This window comes from Manacus vitellinus, unplaced genomic scaffold (genome assembly GCF_001715985.3).
Source record: "Manacus vitellinus isolate BGI_N305 unplaced genomic scaffold, ASM171598v3 scaffold_35_pilon, whole genome shotgun sequence".
NCBI lineage: Eukaryota > Metazoa > Chordata > Aves > Passeriformes > Pipridae > Manacus > Manacus vitellinus.
The window spans coordinates 7,281,034-7,303,893 of record NW_021940498.1 but is presented as its reverse complement, the minus strand read 5'-3'; the positions used below and the strand labels follow the sequence as shown (position 1 = coordinate 7,303,893).

General features: G+C 51.1%; 1 protein-coding gene across 3 annotated transcripts in view; it reads left to right on the top strand.

The window, feature by feature from the left end:
* The first annotated feature begins 2,393 nt into the window (after window positions 1-2,393).
* The window catches only part of GDPD5 (glycerophosphodiester phosphodiesterase domain containing 5), a 112,913-nt gene continuing 92,446 nt past the window's right edge, over window positions 2,394-22,860 (top strand). Inside the window, exon 1 of one of the 3 annotated variants that reach the window (XM_025895606.2) lies at window positions 2,394-2,516. In XM_025895606.2, coding sequence (XP_025751391.1) covers window positions 2,488-2,516 — 29 coding nt within the window. In that variant the 5' untranslated portion in view covers window positions 2,394-2,487. Of the gene's footprint in view, window positions 2,517-3,663; window positions 3,684-22,860 lie in introns of those variants that run through there. The other 2 variants (XM_008929354.4, XM_025895608.2) reach the window with 2 other exon arrangements.

The following is a 22,860-nucleotide window of genomic DNA, read 5'->3' as shown; positions in this document are numbered from 1 at the left end:
GGGGATTTACCTCCCACCAGCTTTGCTGCCACGCGCAGACAGACAGACAGACAGCACCCAAAATGCTCTGACAGCTCTGAGAAGGCTCCAGGGAGAGCTGAGAGCCCCTTCCAGAGCCTAAAGGGGCTCCAGGAGAGCTGAAGAGGGACTAGGGACAAGGGATGGAGGGACAGGACAAGGGGGAATGGCTTCCCACTGCCAGAGGGCAGGGATAGATGGGATAGGGGGAAGGAATTCTTCCCTGGGGGGGTGGTGAGGCCCTGGCACAGGTTGCCCAGAGAAGCTGTGGCTGCCCCTGGATCCCTGGAAGTGTCCAAGGCCAGGTTGGAGCAACCTGGGCTAGTGGAAGGTGTCCCTGCCCATGGCAGGGGGTGGAACTGGATGATCTTTAAGGTCCTTTCCAACCCAAACCATCCTGGGATTCTGTGATTCTCTATCAGGTGGGAAGGAGTTATCCTGTGATCCCAAAAAAGAGCCATGTCTGGATGACCAGGAGGGCTCAGGCAAGTGTTTTTCCAGCAAGTACTTCTCACCTGAGAGCCTGGGAGGAGGAAAAGGGACTTTACCTGCAGAGAGGGTGAAACTGCCCTGTGTTCTGGAGGAGGGTGATGTTCCATGCTGTGTTTAAGGATTGTTCACCCCCTTCCCTCTGTTCCCTCTCTCAGGGGAAGCTGCAGCCTCTCCTTCCCTGTCCACCCCCCAAAATTCCGAAGCAGAGTCTCCTCTGAGACTTTCACGTGCTGCCCTTTTGCATCCCCAGACCTTCAGCCTCGTATTTCCCTGCCAGAAAACAAAACTGGCCCTTCTGGAGGACTTTTTCCCCTTCCACAAGCACATAAGGAAAGGCTTTCAGGACGTGGTGTGAGATCTGCCTATGCCTAAAACTCGCCCCTGGTTTAAAGCTGAGCTGGGTCCTAAAGGAGAAGCTTAAAAAGTGAGTCCAAAGGGTTTTAATGAGGGTTTTATAGGGGCATCATTTGGAAATGAATGTGGCTGGATCCACGTGAGGAATCACAGCAGAAATCCCCCCCATGCCAGAGGGAGATATTTAAAATAGCTTTGAGCATTCAAGGCTCTAAGCACAGGATAAGGAACTTTTAAACCTGAAATCAACTTTCCCCATCCAAAATTGCATCTCTTTTCCTAGAAGCTGTCTGGAACTTCATGTTAAATTCCCTTCCATCAGCTCCTCCCTGACTTTTTTTTTTTTTTTTGACACTGCACAGCCTTTAGCAGCCAAATTGCTGCTGGCAGGGGGGAGAGAAGGTCCTTCTGCTCATCATTCCTCTTGGAGGTGGCTTGGAAATGAAGCCTTCCCCCAGCCCTGCATCCTGGTGGGAGCCTGTCTTGGATCCAACTGGCCAAGTCACAGAAACATTCTGAAAATGTGCAAACTCTGATTCTTTTGGAGGCTTTTGCTCAGCAGAAAAGGACGTGGAAAGCCTGGCTGACACTGGGAGCAGCTGCAGTGGGACCTCACGAGTCAGAAGGATATTTTTCAGGGCCAGAGGAAAAGATTTTTCCCTCGATCTTACAAATGGCTGAAGCCTTTCTGCTGAAAGGAAAAGGAGACAAAAACACGAGGCACAAACCCGGGGATGGGTAGAGTCTGGCAAAGTCCCAAGGACCCGTGGCCAAGCCTTGGAACGCCTGCATCTGCCCCAGCTGGCCCTGCACAGCCACCCTCCCGCCTGCAGGGAGCACAGCCCAAAGCTCTGCGGGGACCAGGCGACCAGGCAGCAAATCAAATGCTCCCACAGGATGTGTTTCCATCGGGATTTAAGATAATCACGGCTCTGAGAGGCTTGTGATTCTGAAAAGTCTGCTGTCAGCAGGACTGGGAGGAGAAGCACTTGACAAAGAGCTGCCAGGATCCTCTGCTGTGCCCGGGCTCATCACTTTGGATCAGCCCCTCTATCCCGATCTTTCAGCTCCAGCCTTTTCCCTGCAGGCAGTTTCCCTGCTGGTGGGGGCAGCAGGGTTATTTTACCTCTCCTAGGAAAAGAGAGACAGTTGCCTCTTGGCTTCGTCTGGCTCAGTAAAGAGGAGCCTGGCATCTGCCTCACACTTGCTTGTTATTTTGACAGCACATCCCCTCCTTCTGCACTGCTTGGACCGTGCACTCCCTCAGGGCTGGGACAGAAAAAGTGGAAAATGGCCAATTTGCAGCAAGAAACCCTGAAGCTGTTGCTCTCAGCTAAAGTTTTTTGTCACCTTGCATCAAGAAGGGCAAAAAATTCCCAGGCAGGACAGAGTTCAGTGTTGCCACAGTGCTGGGCAGGCCTGGGCATCCTCCTCACCCCAAGCGACCCGTGGTGTTGCAACGTGAAGAAAACAAGTCCTGGGATCCAACAGAACACTCCTCCTCTCCCCAAACTGCTCTGACTCGAGGACCCCACAGCAGGGTGGTCTCAGCCTGGAGATCAGGTCCAGGCTGCAGCTCCACTCCTGGGAGTTCAGGATCTGAGGGAGGATCGAGTGCAGGTGATGAAAGGGGATCGGAAAAGAAATGAAAGGTGAGTTGGAAAGAGCAGGAGAAACCAGGAGGCTGCAAAGCCTGGACCTGAGCCTTTTTATCCACCTCCAACCACCCACATGGGAACAAAACATCCCTCCCATCCCATCCCTCTTTGAGACAGGATTGCCTTGGATGTAAATACCCCAGGAATAGCAATATGAGTGATGTGGCCACTCTGCTCCTGCTGCCAAGCAGGGATTTACTGGTGCCCAGTTGACAGCAGCACAGGGGCCATATATTTGCTCCAACTTGTGGAGGTTTTCCAGGTCAGATTTTTATTTTCCTTCCACTCTGAGTGTCTGTGTGGATGTACCCGTTGCTCTCCGGGATGGACAACATCCCTATATCCCAGTTCAGGGGAGGAAGATGGATGGTGAAGGGGAGGTGATGGTGATGCAGATGTGAGGAACTGCCAGAGGGAAGGGTTTCATGGGATGTTGGGAAGGAATTCTTGGCTGTGAGGTTGGGGAGGCCCTGGCACAGGTTGCCCAGAGAAACTGTGGCTGCCCCATCCCTGGAAGTGTCCAAGGTTGGACATGGCTTGGAACAACCTGGGCTAGTGGGAGGTGTCCTGGGGGTGGAACTGGATGAGCTTTAAGGTTCCTTCCCACCCAACCCATTCCCAGGCGCTCTCTGCCCTTTGGGGGGGCTCAGCATTCCCAATCCCCATCCACAGTTCCAAACACCCCCCGGCTGTCCCACGTCTCCCAGAACCGAGCTTTGGGACACCACCGAGTGGGAGGGAGAGGGGAACGGGCGGCGGGGGGGGGGGGGCGTCTTTTCCCTTTTCCAGGGTTGCCCTTATCCCCCAGCCCCGCACCCCCGCGGCCCCGCACCGCGCAGGGGTTCGCGTCCCGCAGGGACACCCCGAAACCAGCCGAACGAGCGGGCACAGCCCTTCTGCTCCTTCTCCTCCTCCTCCTCCTCCCTCCTCCGCGCTGCTGCTGCTGCGGGGCGGAGCCGCCGGTGCCGCGCCCGCCCCGCTCGGGAGCGGAGCCGAGCCGGCTGCGGAGGACGGGACGCGGCGGCGGCACCTCCGTCCGCGCCTCTGTCCGTCCGTCTGTCCGTCCGTCCGTCCGCCCCATCCCACCCCGTGCCGGGGGCGCGGCCTCGCGGGCAGGGGCACCCCCGGGGCTCGGCGAGCTGGAGGATTCCCCAGCGGCAGGTAAAGGGTGGGTGGCACTGGGGAGCACTGGGAGCGCTGGGGGGGCTTTGGCATCCACCTTTTGGCGAGGGGGGGTGCGCGGTGACCCCGGGGTGGGGGGACGGTGCTGAAGCCGGTGGGGGGGGTGTCGGGTGTGTGACAGATGGGTTGGTTTGACGCCCCCCAAAAAAGTGCTGCGTTGTTTCTTTGCCTCTAAACGTGTTGTTTGTTTTGGTTTTTTTTGTTTTTTCTCCCCATTCCCCAAAGCTGTTTCTTTGCCCCCAAATGTGGATTTTTTTTTCCCCATTCCCACAAGGTGTTTCCTTGAACCACAAAGTGCTTGTTTGTTTGTTTTTTTTTCCCCGTTCCCCAAAGCTGTTTCTTTGCTCTCTGTGCCCCCCCAAACGCTGTGTGCCCCCCATGGGTGGCTCACCTGGCCAGGAGCATCCCAAGCAAAGTTGGGATGTGATGGGGGGCTGTGGGTGGGCACCCACCTGGTGAGAGGTGCTGGGGTGCCCCCTGTGGTCTCTGAGACTCCCCAGTTATCAGGGTGTGGAACTGCTCCCCTGCTTTTCTCCTCTAGGCCCTACTTGTGTGCCAGGCAATGCTTCGTTTTGATATAAAATCCTGGCATCTGCAGTGTCCCACAGTCCCAGGGCTTGTCCAGAGCCCTAAAATCCTGAGGCAGCAAAATCCCAAGAGGGATTTATTGTTGCTTGCCCAGCTGGAGGAGCACCCAGTGCCCATCCAGCACCCCCAGCACCCTGTGAGGATGCTCAGGGATGTCCTGGATGGCTCCTGGGGACATCCCCCCACTGCAGCAAAGCCACTGTTAAACACCCCAGATTTTTCAGCCAGAGGGTGAATGTAGAGGGTGGTATTTTATCTTGATGCTTGGCAAAGAAACTGCTTGGAAAAAGGAGTAATTCAGGGGGGAAAAAAGGGGGGAAAAAAATCATGTCGTCGGTGTTTTATTGAAGGTCTCACCCACGTCCTGAAGCGTCACCGCCCAGAAAACTGGGCACTGAGGAGTTGCAGTCCACATTTTCCTCTGGAAAAGGTCTGGTAGAGCAATTCCTGGGGTGGAAGCTGTGAAATTTCCCCCCTGGCGAGGTGGAAATGAGGATTCTGCAGCCAGAAAAAACCTGGCTGTGGTGAACTCCCTGTGCTGTGGGGTTTTAGGGCTGGGTCTGTCCAGCCACTGTTACGTGTAATCGTGTTGGCTTAAGGGTTATTTTGGGGCTGGAAAGGGATTATGGAGAGCTGACAGGAACAGTCCTGACTGTGCTGTGTGTGAAATTGTAACAAAAATGGAATTCTGGTTCCCTTTGCTGGCTCTCTGTGGAGGAAAAGGAGTGTTGCTCAGGAAGCCTGTGTGGATTTTTCTCCGTTAAAAGTTACTCCGTGCGCGGGAAACGTTCGATCCAAGTGCGCCGTTCTGATGCTGGATCCTCCTCGGGATGCTCCAGCTGCCAGGAAATTTAGATTGCTGCTTATTAGCCAGCAAAACTTAGCCCAGTGCTGCTCCTTAAAGAGGTTTTTTTGGGGGTTGGATCGCACAGGGATGCAGGAGGACTCCCTTCTTTCCCCCTCAGGAATTGCCAGCTCGCACTTGGCAGGTTCCTGGGGAAAAGCTGAGGGAAATGGATTTCCTGTCTCGCATTTTGCCTGGCAGGTCTGTGTTCCCCAGCCATCAGATTGCTGTGGAAAGCAGTCCATTAATTCATTATACAGCCTTTATCCACCTGAGCAGTGATGCCTCCTGAATCCTCAAACCCCGCTTTTTTAACACCTTCTCCCCCCTGAAGCATCTTCCTGACGATATCCCAGCGGTGTGGGGCTGCAGAATATTTCCCTGGGATTTAGAAGGCGCTCCTTCAGTGGCAAATTGAAAGCCGTGCTTTGATGGCAGAGTTAATTTTAGAGTGGGTGTCTCTGGCACGCTGTACTTGTATTAAATAAGCATGTTCTGCATGTTCTGCTCTTCCCTGGGCTGAATTGTGCGCTCGGTGGCGAGGCACGGCCGATGTTTGGCTTGTGTGTTCACAATGAAAATGAGCCCTGGGCGGATCAATCTGTTGGCTGTCTGGTTGTAGGTTCAGAAACTGCTGGCTCAGAGTGAATGATATCAGGTTTGGTTTTTGCAAGGCAACAAATTGCTTTTATGAACTGGAAGATTCCAACCAGACGCCGAAGCAGCTGCAAGGGCCGGGGACTATTTGTTGTACTTTCCCCCATGAGCTCCGTGTCCACGTGTGTTTGATCTGGAGTAACTGCCTTCAAATTGCCAGGGTGTTTCACGCTGCTGGGTGCCAAAATATTTAGGGGTTTGTTGGTTTGTTTTTGTAGGTTTTTTAACGTGTGGGTTGGAGTAACTCGCAGTTGCAAAGGGTAGGGGGGTGGTTTGAGGTCGGGTCCCAGGTGGCTCCTTCACCCTGTTGTTTGTTGGAGGCCCTTTGATGCTCACAGGTGGTGGAAGCTGGAGCTGGGTGCCCTTTCACCAGACACACCCGGGGGCAGTATTGGCCTTTAACCCTCTTTGTGAGCCTTCCCAAGGGTGAGGATGAAAGGGAACGGCCGCACCTTTGAAATCCTCCTGGTTTGTGGCACCCTGGGAAGGTGTGGTTATCCCTGACAGCGACAGTGGGGGGGGGGGGGCTCCTCCTGAGAGCAGCTTTCCTACAAATGTGAGCTGTAGGAATGTGCTTTCCCTGGTTTGAAACTCCTTTTCCTTGAGATTTTGCAGCCACAGGGGCTGACCTCCTGTCCCACAGCCCTGGAACGAGGGGCTTTGCACCTTCGTGCCGATATTCCCGGATTTACAGGATGGTTTGGGTTTGAAAGGACCTTCAAACTCATCCAGCTCCAACCCCCTGCCACAGGCAGGGACATCTCCCATCAGACCAGGTTGCTCCAAGCCTGGTGATGAAGGAATGGAATCCACCTGGCAGCCACTTTGCCGTGGTCATAAAGAGGCTTCATTAATTAGCAGCAGCTGCTAATTAAGCCTCAAGGAGCCTGAATAGGGGTGGTTCATCCTCGTGTCGAAGTGCATGTAGCGCTGTTGGTGCGAGGAGGAGGCTGTGGCTGTGCTGGAGCTGCTGTGGGGTGAGTGGTGTCTCAGCTTCTCCCTCTGTTTGGGTGTTTGCTCGGGGCTCTTCCTGCCCAAAATCCCGGTGCTGGGCTGGCCATGGAGCTGAGCGGTGCCCTGTGCTCAGGAGAGGGCAGTGTCACACCGAGAGCTGCCTCCTTGTCCGCGCTGGGCAGCACGTGGAGGTGACAACCTTTGCGCCTCATCCCTCTCCCTTCTTCCCCAAACCCAGTATTCCCCCTCCAGCTCCGCTCCTGGCGTTTGATGTACCTTTGTGGGAATATTCCGAGCGTGACGCCGGGAAAAGAGATTTAAGGGACTGTTTATAGCAGCTGCTTTTGCCTGCCAGCCCCTCTATAAACAGCGATTGGATGCAGCTCCTTTAATGCATGGCTTGACTTTCAAAAACAAAATTTAAAAAAAAAAAAATAGCTGCGTGGTGGTGGTGGTTGGCTTTGCTGCTTTTTCCTCTTGAGTTAACCACTGTGTTCTCCCCACTTCCTCCAAAAATACCCACAGATACTGGCAGGACAACTGCCTGAGTATTTGGTGAAATAGTCTGTCATTGCTCAACAGCCTGAAAAAAAAAAAGAAAAAGCCCGATTTTTTTTTTTGTTTGTTTGTTTGTTTTATATGCAATTAAATATTTGTAGAAGATTCCTACCAGGGAGTGGTTTCGAGGTACAGTGTTCCCCTGAAGAGTGTTCAACCAAGGACCTTCTTGGGTGGCAATTGGGAAGTTTTCACCCGTGGAATCCATTCCAGATCGTGATTGAGCTCTGTCTTTTTTTTGCCCTCTTGGTCGTTGGGCAGGCTCAGCTTTATGAAAAATGTTTCTTTTTGTGAATATCTTTTTTTCACTGATATTCTTTCTTTTTTGTGAGTGTGGCTCTTGATCCAGGAATTGCTGAAGTGGCTGGTTTGGGTTTTTCCCACTGGATGAAGGATGAGGTGGGGACAGGAGAGGGGAAAATGGTACCTTTGCTGGGGTGATGCACACGTCTGGGAACTAGCTCCATCTCAGCAGAGCCCTGCTGGTGGCTCATCTCTTCCTTGGAGATAGCTGGGAGTGCTTTTAATATTAATTCCTTAGTCATGCCAAATTGAATCCTCCTGCCCTTTATCCCCCGTGTCCTCTGTGTGGGAGCCAGGCTTTCTGTGAGGTGTTTGGGATCCAGGAGGACTTGGAGGTGATGGACTGGAAGTTTTATTCTCTTCTTGTCTGGGACTCCTCCAAAGGATCTGTTTCACTGTGTTAAGCAGCTTTTTATCCTCCACTTTTCCCCTTCGGAGCGAGCTTGCCTTGAATCTTTATTTATTTATTTAAAACCTGCTTCTCTTAAAACTCTGCTGGAGCTTGTAAAATCTCTTTATAAATATCTGGCTGCTGTGCTTTGCTTCCCTTTCCTCCTCCCGGCTGAGGTGAAACGAAACTTCTCCCTCCCCCAGCCTGGGTTTAGATGCTCAGAGCAGAAATATTCTGGTCGTTTGCTGGTTTTAGTTTCAGGCTCACGTTTGCCCAGGTTGCTCAGGGAAAGCATTTTTGCATCTGACTGAAATAGTACAAGGTGAAACCCAGTTTCCTTTAAGAGGTATTTTTGGGTGTAGCCTTTAAAAAAATGTAATGGACTGGTTGTACCCTTCAAAGGGTTCTGAGCCGCTCTAATAGATTGTATTTTGGGCCACTTATTGATGGATCCCTGGAGCTGACAGTCACCAACTCGTAAATCAAACCTAAAATCAAGTCAGGGTTCTGGTGGCCTGATGCAATTGCAGCAAAACAAATAAAGTGCAGCCAATTTTCGGGCTTGGAGGTGGCTCCAGAGGGTGGGAATCGGTGCCTGAAGGTCACGGGGTGATGCTCAGGGTGTTCCACGGGATCCTTGGGAAGTAGGTCTAATCCTGAGCAGGGCACTTAAGAGCTTGGAGAGGATTTGGGGCTCATGTCTGGGCTTGTTGTCTTGCTGGATTGCCCAGGAGCTTGCCAGGAGGGCAGGACCCTGGGCTGGCCCTTGTGTGTGACCCCACTGGAACCCTCTTATCTGAACAAAACCTTGGAGAGTGGTGATAAAACTGGGATCTGTTCCAGGCCGTGCCTTGCTGTGCCCGGTGCTTTTCCATAATGCTGCCAGGGGGCAAGGTGGGGCTGGGGTCTGCTCAGGTCAGGCTGCCTGGAGGTCCTGCTGGTGCCTCTGGGATGGATAGGCAGGGCTTAGGTTTGTTTACAGGGATTTACCTCCGGGGTGAGGTCACTCTGAGATATTTGGGTGGATTTTGGTGTGTGTGTGTGTGTGTGTTTTTCGGATTTGCTTTTATTTTATTGCCAAGAGGTAATTAATGCTTTCCTTGGGATTAAAATATTTCCTGTGTGTCTCAGCTGGTGATGCAGGAAGGACTCATCCAACCCTCTGACCTCTCTTGGAGGCCAAAAGGGCATTTTTTGGAGAAGGTAAGAAGTGTGTGTTCAAAACCAGCATCTCTGCAGCTGGTCTAGTGGAAGGTGCCCATGGCAGGGAGGGTGGAACAAGATGGTTTTTAAGATCCTTTCCAACCCAAACCTTTCTCTGCTGATTCTGTGATTCTTTCTTTGCACGAAGAAGCCCCATAAAGAAGTTCCTCGGAGCTGTCAGATGGGTGATGTTTTGTAGGCAGTTGCCTGATCCAGCAGTTGATTATGTTTGCGGGTATTGTGGGAATTCTGGTGTCAATCCACCTCCTAATTATTCATGAATCTTGTCAATGAGACTTTAAACTGTCAGTCAAACCCTGTGCAGTTGGAAACCCGGCACAGAGGCAGTACTGGGTGTCCAGGGCTGGTTGGCTCCGTTGCTCTCAAGCTTTTGGGGATGTGATTTCTCCATCCCTGGCCACGAGTTGGCTGTTTGAGCCTTCAGGGCTGGACAGTAATTGCCTGAACAGCCCCTGGAGTCTGTGGCTGGCTGTGGGATTGTTGGGAGCCCTGGAATTCATCAGGCTGAGAGGTGAGGCCAGACCTGTGGCTTCTCAAAAGGTCTATTTTTAGACTTCACGTGCAAATGATGTTCCTCATCAAGGATTGCTCTGCACTTGGGACACTGAGCTTGTAATCCCCTTTTTCCAGCACTTACATAAATACCTACATTTCTGGCAGGCATTTTGATATTGCTGTCTTCTTTTTTCCTGAGCTGGGTCCTCTGAGCTCCCAACCCACCTGCTATGTTGCATTTGATGCTTTGTAAATATCTAGTGGTGGGAGGCTCTTATTTTAGGGGGTGACTTTACCCTCTGTGCTCGGGCTTTGGTGTGAGTTGCTGTTGTGTGACATCCTGCAAGCTCCTCTTCTGCTCCTGCCTGAAACCTGGGGGCAGAATCTGTCTTAAAACTGCTATTTAGCTGTGAGTTAATCGCTGAAATGCAGAGTGCTTGCAGTCTCCTCATTACAAGCCTAATTTAAAGTGCAAGGTTGACAGCTCAGCTGGAGATACTTTCCCTTATCACAAGTGTTTCCTAATCCGTCTCCTTTGGTAGGGATGTGGGGTTGTTTGTTTTTTTTTTGTTTGCATCTCCAGGCTGTGCTCTGGGAGAGCTATATACTGAAGGAATGCAGTGTAGGACAGCTGTACCTGTTAAAATGTTAATGTGCTGGGGGCGAGGGTGCCCTGGTGTCCCTTGTGCTGCCAGGCACTAACCCTTGTGCCTCACAAGGTCACCGCTCTGCGTCTCCGCGTGTTCCCGACGCGCAAACCGCGCCGGCTCTTGGGGACGGTTTGGCTTTGCAAAGGAAAATAAAGCTGCTTGTGGGATTAGGGCAACGTCCCTGAACACACAGGCGGGAGCAGCGTGGCTGAAGGCCAGTTTGGAGATGTCCTTGCTCGTGTTTGTAGCGTCAGCCCTTCAGCGTGCTTCGGTCTGGAGCTTGTGTGGGGTGTGAGGGGTAACGTGGAGCTCAGGATGTGCCCCGTGGTTTTCCTGGACTTCCAGAGCTGGATGGGATCGTTCTGGGATGTCTCTGTGAAGAGAGTCTCTGGGTGAATGTGCTTCTGGTGGAAAGGATTCCAGAAACCCTGCTCTGGGCACCTCTCCTGCTGCTGCTGGAGGCAGAGCCAGCTCGGCTTCTTGGATGGTGTTGAGGGCCCGACACACGGAATGTGGTGGCCTTTAAAAAATGGGACAGTCCACCCACAGCATCTTCCATCAAAAACAACCTGGGCAGCAGGAGAGGGGGGATTCTGCCCCATCTGCCAGGCTGGAAAAGCTCTGGGAAGCCTTACTGGTGCTGGTGACCTGCCCCAGTGCCACCTGGAGCAGGGGCATCAGTCCCTGCCCTGCTGGATGGTCCCTTCTCATAAGGGGCCAGAGAAGGGGCTTGTTAACAGCAAGGTTGGATTTGACCTGAAAGCAAAGGTTCCTGCTGGGTCGAAAAGCCCTCGTGGGGTTTATCTTCTTGGTGTGATAAACACAATGTGTCCCAGTGGGAATGAGGTTAGTTTAGCAGGAGCAAAGCCTGGGGGTTTATTGGGGAGCTGTAACCTAGTGGCTGGACTATTTTGGAGATGCCCTGCAGTGAAAAGTTAGAGGTCCACTTCTGACAACAGGATAAGCTTAAATTAGGGGGGTCCTCTCTACTCCTAAAAGGATCAGCTTATTATGTGAAGGACTCTCAGGACAGAAGGGATTTAAATCCAAGCTTCTGTGTTAACTGGTTGTACTGAGCTCTACTGGACCTGTGAGACACTTCTGCTTTTTTGGCCTCTCCTTTCCCAGCTCAGGGCAAAGAAGGGCTTTTTCCCTATTTCCCTGAACTTTGTAGCTCGGCTGCAGTGTTTCCTGGAGGGATGTGACTGGCCTGAAGTCTGGAGTCTCCTTTCCCTGGAGCAGTGTGTGGGCTGGGGAGGGTCCCTGGGGTGAGCAGCAGGTCACAGGCTGGGGCAGGTGGGGGCAGAGGAGTGGAAAGGACCATTCCTTGCAGCTCCCCGGGCGTGACGTGCGGCTCTGTCTGTGCTGATATTTGCAGTGGTGATAAGGGAGGGTCTGGAACGAGCCTGCTCTGCCTCACATAAACCTCCAGCTGCTCCAGGAGCTGCTCCAGCTCAGCTCTGTCAGCTCTGCTGAACCTGAACCAGAGCAGGGCCTGGGACATGAGGCTGTTTGGGGTCCTTTAGCAGTGTGGGAACATCCAACAAGGAATTGTGCTGGAAGTGCTGCTGCTCTGTGAGTCCCTCTCAAATGCGTGTCTTGTCTTTTTGTTTAAAGGAAAAGGGTAATTTTGGGATGGAGGCTTGGAAATGGAGTGTCTGAGGTGCAGCTGCCTGGTTGTTGTGGGGGTGTAATGAGCTGGCTGATGTTTAATGAAGGTGGGAGCTGGTCTCCACATGGATTGAACAGGAAAGTGGTGGAATCACTGTCCTTGGAAGCGTTCAGAAAACGTGTACATTTGAAGGCTTTGTTTTTATCCCAGTTTTAGAACATTGTGCTGCTGTGGGGACTCTAAAGAGGTTCTCTAGAGTCGTGGGAATATTTAGGTCAGAAGAGACGTTAAAGTTCATCCAGTTCCAACTCCCTGCCATGGGCATGTTCCATAGACCTGGTGGCTTCAAGCCTCATAAAACCTGCCCTTGGACACTTCCAGGGATGGGGCAGCCACAGCTTCCCTGGGCAACTTGTACCAGGGCCTCCACACCCTCACAGCCAAGAAATCCCCCTAAAAAAACCCCAATATCCCACCTAACCCTGCCCTCTGGCAGTGGGAGGCCATTTCCCCTTTGTCCCAAGTCCCTCTCCAGCTCTCCTGGAGCCTCTTTAGGTGCTGGAAGGGCAGGGAGAAGGCTCATTCGAATCAGCTGGAAGAGGGAAGGGCTGGGACTTGGCGAGAATGATGTGACAGTACCATGGCTGAAATGTGCCTGCCCTCTGCAAAGCTCTGCTCCAGGCTTTACACTGGCTGAGCCAGGCTTAGTCCAAGGCAGATGAACCCTGCTGGGCTGTTGGAAGAGCTGGCTTTTACCAAAACTGGGAGCAAACACTGTTTGCTGTCCCACGGTCTGTGGAGGTCCCAAACTGTGCCATCAGGGTCACTCCTTCAGCAGACAATTGTCACTGCTCAGCTGTGGAACTGTGTGATCAGCTGAGGGGGTTTAACACAGTGCTCCTAACTGGGCTTTGGGATAGCAGCTGAGCCAAAAAGGCCAGTGGAAATGGGAGCTCCTGGGGCTGCCCAATTCCAGTGCCTCATGGAGCCAAGCCGTCTGATTTGTACCAGAATTGCTGCACTAATTGTTAGACCTGAACTGACTCCATGTGCTGGAAAGCTGGGGAGAAAGAAGCATCTCTCGGTGCTTGTTGTGGCTCAAAGCCCTTATGCTTCAAGCTCTGTCTCCTGGGAAGCTTCTCGAGTTGAAATATCTCCGTGAGAAAACCCAAAGCAGCCTTTGGCATTGAGGGGAGGTGGTGGCAGTGACTGCAAATCCCCTTTTAACCTGGAGAGCTGCTAAATGGATCCCTCACACGATTCATGCCTTTCAGAATTCAGTTTTCTGCTTCCAGTTGGAAGGGAAGCACATCCATGGTGGAGCCTGGGGTGAAATCTGGGAGGGAGAACAAATAACTGAGTGGTGGGAAGAGGAGGAGGAGGCTGCAAGCACAGCTCAAATCATGTTCTGTGTGCACCATCCTCCCTTAACCTTTCGGTGTCTGGCAGCAGATCTGGGCTCAGCCCAATTTATTGTTTGTTTTTTTTCTCCCAGCCCTTTGCTTGGCTCCAGAAGAGAATTGCTTGCAAAGGCTCATGGAGTTCTAAGGGGCAGTTTGGGGGAGAGGAAAAACTCTTCTCTGAGTATTTCATGAGAAAACCCCAGTGCTTGGTCAAGGGGCTGCACTTCACCTCCTCCTTGTAAATATTTCAGCTCAGCCACCACTGTCTTCTGTTATATTCTTTTTTCACCCTGAAACTTATTGCTGTGTTTCAGCACTGCCTGAGACTCATGAGACCTGCTCCCAAACTGGCTGGTTGTGGTGACAAATCCCATATATCTGATTCCAAAAGGCTGGCTTTTGGCTTTTTAATTTTTAATTTTTTATTTTTAATTTTTTTTTTTGATGGAAAGGTGTGATATAAATATTGCCTAACCACTTGTGGCTCTTGTCAGCTCCTCTGAGGCAGCTCTTGGCTGGGGTGTGAGTAAAACCCTGTTATGTCTCATGCTCCATCAGGTTTAATGCTTGTTAAATGGCAGAGCGGTGGAGAACAAGCTTTGGGCTGGGATTAAAAACATAAATACAGCTGCAAGTGGCTGAGCTTGGAAAGCAATTCTGCTGTGAGTGGATATATAGGGACTGCTGAGGTGTTTGGATTCCCCCCAGGACTCAATGCCTGGAATTTGGGAAGGAGCAGGTACCTCTGGGGAAAGTCTTGTGTCCCTGCAGTAATAAATCCTCTCCCTGCCACGCAACATGAGGGCTGTATTTCAATAATTTTCTTGTTGTACAGTCGAAACCAGCTACAGAGTTTGATCTCCTGCCTTTGTCCAGCATTTACAACGTGAAAAAACAAAAAGTAGGGTTTGCCACCTCTGTGGCTTTTACAGGAGAGCTCTAAAATGATGGGAAAAGGTGATGTCACGGTGAAGACCTTTGTCTGGTCATCCTGGAGCTCTCGGGAGCTTGAGGTCTGCTCAGAATGAGGGGTTGGCTCCTGGAGGGCTTCAGTTGTGTCCTGTCACACTCCAGCTCAGGCAGAAACTGCCTGTGTTTGCTGCATTTATTTGTTTGGTTCCTTTCATTTAAGAAACACTCGAATGGTGTTTTTACCCACAACTGAATTCCCCCAGAGAAACAACCCCGAGACAACAACGTGTTGCTTGTTTGTCCTCAGACAATGTGATTTTATTTATTTTTTTTTTTGCCATGAAGTCTTGGGTTGCTGATGACTCTGAAAGGAGGGATGCCTGAGGTACTGGGGGATGATTTGGGATCATCTGTGTTTTATCCACACACCAGGGATTTTGGTGGAGGAGATAAGTGTATTCCTGGTTAAAGGATGTGGTACTGCCTCAGTGGGGCAGGATGAGGGTGGAGAAGACTTGGATGCTGTAGAAAGGCAGAATGGAGATTTCTTTCTTCCTTAGGGTGTATTCCAATGAATCCACCTTCCTCAGGTGCTGCTCTTTGGCTTCTTGACACAACTGCTCTGCAGACATGTCTGACAGGGGGATTTTTAGGGGCTGAGATGGGAGAGAGGCTCTGGAAAAAGCTGTGTAGGCTCCAACATTCCAGTACAGAGGTTTTGCTCAGTTATAACAGTAACCTCAGCTTAACATCACTCTTTGCCACGGGCAGTGATCCAGGTTCACTGGAGAAAGTCCAATGCATGGAATGGGACAAGGAAAAGGAACCTGCAGCAGTTTTTCTCCTCCCCTTTTCCTTTCCAGCCCTTTTTCTCCAGTGCCACAGCCAAAGGATGAACCCTTGATTTGTGATTATTTATCTGTTTATCCCTTCCCCCCACCCCCAGTGATGGATATTAATTAGATTCCATAAATACTTTCAGCTTTGGACCTGACCTGCCAGAAATAGCTGGGAGCTCTGCAGGGGGGTTCATTTGGCACAGGGCTCTGCTCCCTTTATCCCGAGTGTGCTGGCCAGCTCAGCTCATGGAGCAGCTTTGGAACCAGCGGGGTGTGAAGGTGGGGATGGGAAAACCTTCCAGGGACTGGTTCATCACCTTCTGGCGTGTTCTGCAGCTCGAAACCTTTCCCTGAGGGTTGGTTTTATTCATCCTGATGGCTGAGAACATTTTGGTGCCCCGGGGCCAGGCTGGGAGTGTAGCAGAGGCTTTCAAACCCAGGCAGCTTGTAGTGATTTCGATGTGTAGGGGAGGCTTCTATCCCAGTAACCTGGATTGGTTGGAATGGGAGTAAAATCCCAGTTTTAGGGGTGTGGGTACAGGGCTGGGAGGTATTTTTAACCACTCTTCCCTGAGAGAGATGTGTCTGGCAGCTGAACCTGTGTCTGCTGCACCCCCAGTGTCCTGGATCCGAGAGACTCCGTGGGCTGTGCTGTGAGTAATCTGGGAGCAGGGCAGGAGGGAATGTGTTGGCTCCTTCTGTTCAATATGGAAATGGCACTTTCCCATGTGGGAGTGGTGGGAGGTGGGGGATGCTGCTCCTCTGAGAATTCACACGGAATAACCTCCCCTGTGGAGGTGGGAGCAGCTTCCCTTGGCATGACGTGGCTCCTTGAAATACTGTTGGCAAAAAGGTGGTTTTCACACTCAACGTGGGTCGTTTTGGGACAAGCTGTGAGCTGTTATGGGGGGAAAAAATACCAAATAAGGTGAAAACTGGTTTGATCAGGAGGGGGTTTGAAGCTGCTCCGTGTCTGACCAAGGCTGGTGGGTCCAGTTGGTGCTGAGCAGGGGCTGCCAACCTGGGGACTGTCCCCAGGGCGTGACAGACTCAGCACAACACACCTTGGGGTGGGATCCACTGGAGGGAGAGGGAGGCAGAATGGTTTGGGCTGGGAGGGACATTAAAAATCATTAATTCCATCCCCTGCCACGGGCAGAGACACCTCCCACTATCCCAAGTTGCTCCAGCCTGGCCTTGGACACTTCCAGGGATGGGGCAGCCACAGCTTCTCTGGGCAACCTGTGCCAGGGCCTCCCCACCCTCCCAGCCAGGAATTCCTTCCCAATATCCCATCTAACCCTGCCCTCTGGAAGTGGGAAGCCATTCCCTATGTCCTGTCCCTCCATCCCTTGTCCCCAGTCCCTCTCCAGCTCTCCTGGAGCCCCTTTAGGCCCTGGAAGGGGCTCTGAGGTCTGAGGAAGATGCTGGAGCATGTCCTGGTCTCCTGCCCTCTGGCTGTCCCAGTGACAGCATCCCATCCCATCCCAGCTGTCCCCACATGCAGTGACCCTGCAGGAAGCCACTGACCTCCTGGGGCTGGTTTTGGCAATGGAGGAGCTTTGCTTGGCTGCCTTTGTTTATCCAGCACAAATGGATTTGTCACCCAGTGGCTTGATGGCTCATCATTAGACAAAATCACCCTTCTTCTTTCCTGCTGTTTGGATTCCTCTTCCAGACTGCCACGGAGCCTCTGTGCTTTGAAGGCTCCAAACAGCACCTGAGTCATTGGGATCTCACTTCTGGTTGAGTGCAAAGCTCGATGCTGCTGTGGCACCTCTGGATTGGTCGTTTTTTTTATTAGTTTAAATTAAAACAAGCAGTTAATTGGTTTATGTGTAGGTTGGATATTTATGTGGCTCGGATGCAACTTGGGGAACTTGGGTATGGCAAAAAATGCCTTTGGAAAGAGCTGTCTCCTGGGTTTTTTGGGGGGGTGATTGTGTTTCCTGGAGAAGGAATTTCCCAGCTCGTGTGTGAGGCAGGATCTAAGGGATCAGAGCCTTCAGAGGCTGAAAGCTCAAGGGGTGTAAAAAAACACCCCACCCCCCCCAAACAAAAACCACCCCTAAACAAACCAACCCCCACTTTCTGAAGCATGATAGGAAGCCTTGCAATAACTCTGGGAGCTGGAAGTCTTTAAAGGGCAGAGATTTTCCTATCCATTATCTCAAACATCTTTCTAGGCTTCATTAGGCACATCACAAATTTACTTTTGTCCATGGGAGCGCAGATGCCATTTGATCTCAAGATTGGGATCACATTTCCTTCCTCTAAAGCAAAAGGCAAAAATTAGCAAGGACTGCTGGGGTTAAACTTTAATTATTGCTTAGGACAGGCTCATTATTGCTGAGCAAGAGAGCCAGGTTTAATAAGTTGGTTCCATGGAATCACAGAGCAGTGGCAGCACCACAAATCCAGGGAGGAACAGGCAGGATCATCCATGTGCAGTGCCTGTTGGAGGAAAGCTCATTTCCAGAGTGAAGGAATTTAGGAGAAGATACCATTAAGGAAGGAGTGGTATCTGACCTGATACTGCTGCAGCAGTGTTGAAATGCACAGATACTTGTAGGAAAATGCTTGAAGATAATGGGGCTTGGGAATGATAAGCAGATGTGTCCAGTTTCCTTTGGGAAGAGGAGCAAAGATGTGATTTTTCCAGCACTAAAAAAAGCAGATGAAGAAGAGCTTTGAGGCTCCTGCAGTATTTGGGATCAGTTAAAGACCAAGCACGAAGTGCTTTGGCCCCCCAAACATCAGGGGAAGGGGATTTATTCGTTAAAGGTTGCCCTGACCTGTACTTCGAGGGATTGGGAATCAGAGAATACCACACTGGTTTAGGTTGAAGAGACCTTAAAGACCATCTCATTCCACCCCCTGCCATGGGCAGGGACACCTTCCACCAGGCCAGTTTGCTCCAAGCCCTGTCTAACCTGGCCTTGAGCACTTCCAGAGATGGAACATGAGTGATCCAAGGCAGCTGCCTCTGGGATGCTGGGATGGGACAGGCCCGGAGCTCAGATCCCACTTGGGCTGTTCCCCCTGCCCACGGGGAAGGCTGAGGAGCTCTGGGATGAGCCCTAAATCCTGAGCACAGGAGAGGCTTTGATGCTTCAGATGGTTTGGATGTCTCATACCTGAAGGGCTTCTCCTCTGACGAGGTCTCTGCTGAGCCTGTCGGGAAGAATCCCTGAAATGTCGCAGTTATTCCGTGATGGTTATGTGCTAATGGGATTGAATTCCTGCAAGGCTTGGCATGAGGGGAAGAAGTATCTCAAAGGACCACAGGTATTTTGGGAAAGGCTTAAGTGGAATAAAATTCAGCTGCAGTCATGTTACAGCAGGGATTGGAATTGCTCCGTCTCACTTGGAATTAAGTGAGATGGAGCAACAAGTTTTCCCATTTTTACATGGGATGTGCACAGCCCCATCTCTCCTGCCTGTCCCTGGGGTATTCCCTGCTGGAAAGAGAGAGGGCTTCTCAATGAAAGGGGGAAAAGCAAGGGATGTGTTGGGTCTGAGTGCTTTCCCATGGAAGCTCCTGAAAAGCTTGGAGGTGTCCTGCTCCCCCAGGCTGGACTGGAATCCATGACCCAGCGGGGAGCTGCTGCCTCTGGCCCCTGTTTCCTCGCCCTGTCAGGGCTCCTGGGGGGCTGGGGGAGGTGGAATAAGGAGCCTTTGCACACTGGAGGGGAAGGGGAGTGTGGAAGGTTTCCTTCCTGGGGAAAAGGGCTGGCAGAGCAGCTCGGGAAAACCCAAACAAAGCAGCTTCTCTTCCCCTCTGGCGCTGAGCGGGGGGGTGATGTCAAGGTGGGGCTGAGCCTTCCCAAAACTATGGGAATGCTTTTATTTCATTCTTTTTTTTTCCTGAAGGATGAGGAGTTGGGAGATTGGTTTATGTGCTTTTCTGTTCAGTCTCTCAAACAATGCTGCTTCCCCTTCCTTGGAGCAATTGTTCCCTGTGTGGCTGACTCTCTTCCTTCCCCTTGCTCTCCATTGTGGGAATCGCTCTCCTCACCATGTGTGGGCTCACATTTAGTCTCTGCTTTACCTTCCTTTGTCCTGTTCAGTTCCCACTTGTTTTTTTTTTTTTTTCAAATTTTTCTGCCTGGATCCTCATCTCAGGGTCCCAAAACCAGATGTTTTAGTGCTGATGGAGAGAATTAACAATCAGAGCAGCTTCTACCTTCAGCCTTGAACTTGGCAGTGCTGGGTGAATGGTTGGACTTGATCTTGGAGGTCTTTCCCAACCTTTTCCTGATTCAGGTTTCCACCTGCCAGAGACTGCAAAGTCTAACAGGACTAATACCACTGGATTTCATCCCTCGAGTGGATGTAATTTGGTTTTGGGAGGACCACTTTCTCCCTAATGGAAGAAGTGGTGTTTTCATGATCAGCCTGATCTCAAACCTTTTCAAATGCATCCATTCCGAGGGACAAAGGGTTTTTTTGCCATGTGAATTTCTAATTCTGAGCTGTATCAATCTCATACACCATCTATTGTACCACAAATAACTAGATTTTTCCTTGAATAGTGCTGGGAAGAAAGGATTGTTGGAGCAGGTCCAGAGGTCATGGAAGTGATCAGAGGGCTGGAGCCCCTCTACTCTGGAGCCAGGCTGGGAGAGCTGGGGGGGTTCACCTGGAGAAGAGAAGGCTCCAGGGAGAGCTGAGAGCCCCTTGCAGGGCCTAAAGGGGCTCCAGGAGAACTGGAGAGGGAACTGAACTGGAACTGAACAATTCCCTGTGCAGAAATACCCAGTGGGATATTCCAGGCTGAGGGATGTCAGGAACTCCCTGGTTGTGCAGGAGCTCTGCTCTGACCCACCTCTCTTTGAAAACATCCCCTGGACTCAGATAAGAACTTCCAGGTCCTTCCAGCATTATCAGAGGAGCTTCCTGAGGGAGCTGTGGGTGATTTCTGCCGGGGGAGGAAGGGGAAAGGCTGGTTGAGTGTTCCTTGATAGGCTTGGGATTGCTGAGCTCATGGGATGAGTGGGAAAGGCAGCAGCAGACTGGGGGGGTTTGCCCTCTCTTGTTGGGTGGAAATCACGTGGTCTAATTAAACAAGAGCAGCTCATGATAACGGGTTTTAGGGGATTGTATCCCACTTCAGCAGGGCCAGGGCACACTCATCCTGTTGATAAGACCAACACTCACTGTAAAAAGAGTTATTGAAAGTGTGAGCCTGTGTGAGATGCTCTGGTGGAAACCTGGGAGTTCAGAAGCTTGAGAGAAGCCCACGGTGGGTATTTCAAACCTTGTTCCCTTGGGAAGTGGCAAAGAACCTTCTTTCATTGGGTGCTTAATTAATTCTATGGATAGAAATGAACCTAAATCCTTTTGTCTGCCATTTACATGTGATGGAATGATAGAGTTGGGTTTCAGATGCGTTCTGGTGTCCAGGGTCTTTCCTGGGGCAGTGGGATGGTGTTGATCTGTCCTTTCGTGTGTAGAATTGGGGTTGTCCAGCCCAGGGCAGGGAGTGGGTTCAGCCAGGCTGTGGGGAGGCAAAAGCACCTCTAAGCCCTTCTGGATGCACATCCCACAAAAATCCTGGGCTTAAGGTGGATTGTGCAGGTACTGCAGAGCAGTTCCAACCCTTGCTGTGGCCAAGGTGGCCCTTTAATCAGTTATTTTTTGGGGTTCCTGCCTGCCTGGCTACGGGCACCACGAAGTGTAAGATGACTGCAGGAATGGAAACTCTTTGGTGTCTTAAAGGGCTGAAAGCAGCAGAAATTCCCCCTCTGGCTTCTCCTGGGAGCTGTTAGCTGGGCATCCATTGTTGTTCCCGTTCATTTAAAAATCCTCCCGGAGCCCTTTTCCAAGCACACAATTAGGAATTGCAAGGAATGCTCTGATTACTGACTTCACTATTGACTCGAGAGCTGCCTGGAAGGGAGGCTTTTTGCTGACTTGGCAGATCAGAGCCAAAACCAGCGTGAGCTGAGCAGGACCTGAGTGTCTGTCCTTGGTGTCTCACAGTCCCCGAGGCTTCACCTGCTTCTGCAGTGGTCCAGAGCCAGCTGTATTTTTAGATAAGATTTAAATAGACGTTTTCAGAGCTGTTTAGTGCTGTCTCAGGGGGACAGGAGTGATTGCTCAGAGGACTCCTGTGCTGAGAGCTCGTTGTGGGAAGCACAGCAGGGATGGGGGTGCAGTGAGAGCTGGGACTGGGCACTTGAAATGCTGCCGAGTCAAACTGTTGAGTTGTTCTCCGGGATTCCTTGTTGCTGCTTTTAATTAATAAATTAAAAAAAAAATGCTACTTGGAGCAGATTTAAAGGAGATACTTTAAGGGTGCTTAAAGGAACACCCATGGGTGCAAGGCATGGCTGGGAGCACCACTGGAATGTTGGGGTGGCTCGTGCTGGCACAAGCTGGGCAGGGCTTGGAGCAAGCTGGGATAGTGGAAGGTGTCCCTGCTCGTGGCAGGAGGTGGAACTGGATGAGCTTTGAGGTCCCTTCTAACCCAAACCATTCTAGGATTGTAGGAGATCTGGAGGAGATGGTGAGTCTGTCTCCAGCAGGGCCCCAAACACTGAAATGTTGACCTGGCACTGGCCTTAAGACACCTCTTGGTTGACTTGCTCTGGAGGTGGGCTGAGATTCCTACTTCCCTCCTCCTGGGAGAGAACTCCTCTGATGATGTTCTCTCTGGAAAAGAATGGCAGAAACGTGGGGAGAGTCCTGTGAAAGCCAACTTGGGTGCCCTTCTGAGCACTGCACTCACAGCTCTACTTTCATCCGAGGAATAACATCGCTGGCTCCTCCAGAAATGCTGGATAAGGCTGCAAGGCCAGCCCTCAGGCTGCTGGAGCCTGCTTGGAATCAGCCCCATGGCCACAGCCGTAGGAGTGTTGTTTTTCTGAAGTGCTGATCCTTTTCCTTCCTCCCCAATTCCTCAAAAGAAAACAAGTCCCTTGATTTCGGCGCCAGAGTTCTCTGCTGACTCTGCACAAGTTGTTTGCTCTTCTCTTGTGTCCTTTTTTTTGTTTGTTTGTTTTTTTTTTTTTCCCCCCTCAGCCAAACTGCCCCAGAGTTTGGGCCCCAGAGAAGGGACTTTTGGAAAGTCTTCAATGCAAAGCTGATCCAGAAAAGAGCAGAGGGACGGAGCTGATGTTTAAAGATGTGCTGTCATCAGATCTACATCTCCAGCCTCCAGCTCGTTGCTTGGAGAAACTTATATCCCAAACATAACAAGGCACAGGATGAGAGGAAATGGCCTCAAGTTGGGCCAGAGGAGATTTAGGTTGGGTACTAGGAAAAATTTCTTCACTGGAAGGGTGGTCAGGCTTTGGAACAGGGAATCACAGGCCCTGGAAGCGCTCAAGAGGCACGTGGATGTGGTACATGAGAACATGGGTTAGTGGAAGTACTGGGTTAAGTTGGACTTAAGGATCTTGGAAGGCTTTTCCAACTTCCAACCTTAATGATCCTGTGATTCCATTAAAATACAACTGTGACTTTTTTTTTCTTTTATTTGTTTGTTTGCGGGTTTTTTTGGGGGTTTTGTTTTTTTTCTTTGGGTTTTTTTGTTTGTTTGGTTTTTTTTGTTTTGTTTGGGTTTTTTTTTAGCTTTTTTGTTTGTGTTTTTGTTTGGTTTTTGTTTTGGTTTTGGTTTGGTTTTTTGTTTGTTTTTTTCTGTTTTGTTTTTTTGCAATAGGTCTTGGCGGAATTTGCTCTTAAAAGCAAACATGGCAAGTCCATAAGTCCATTGCAAGAC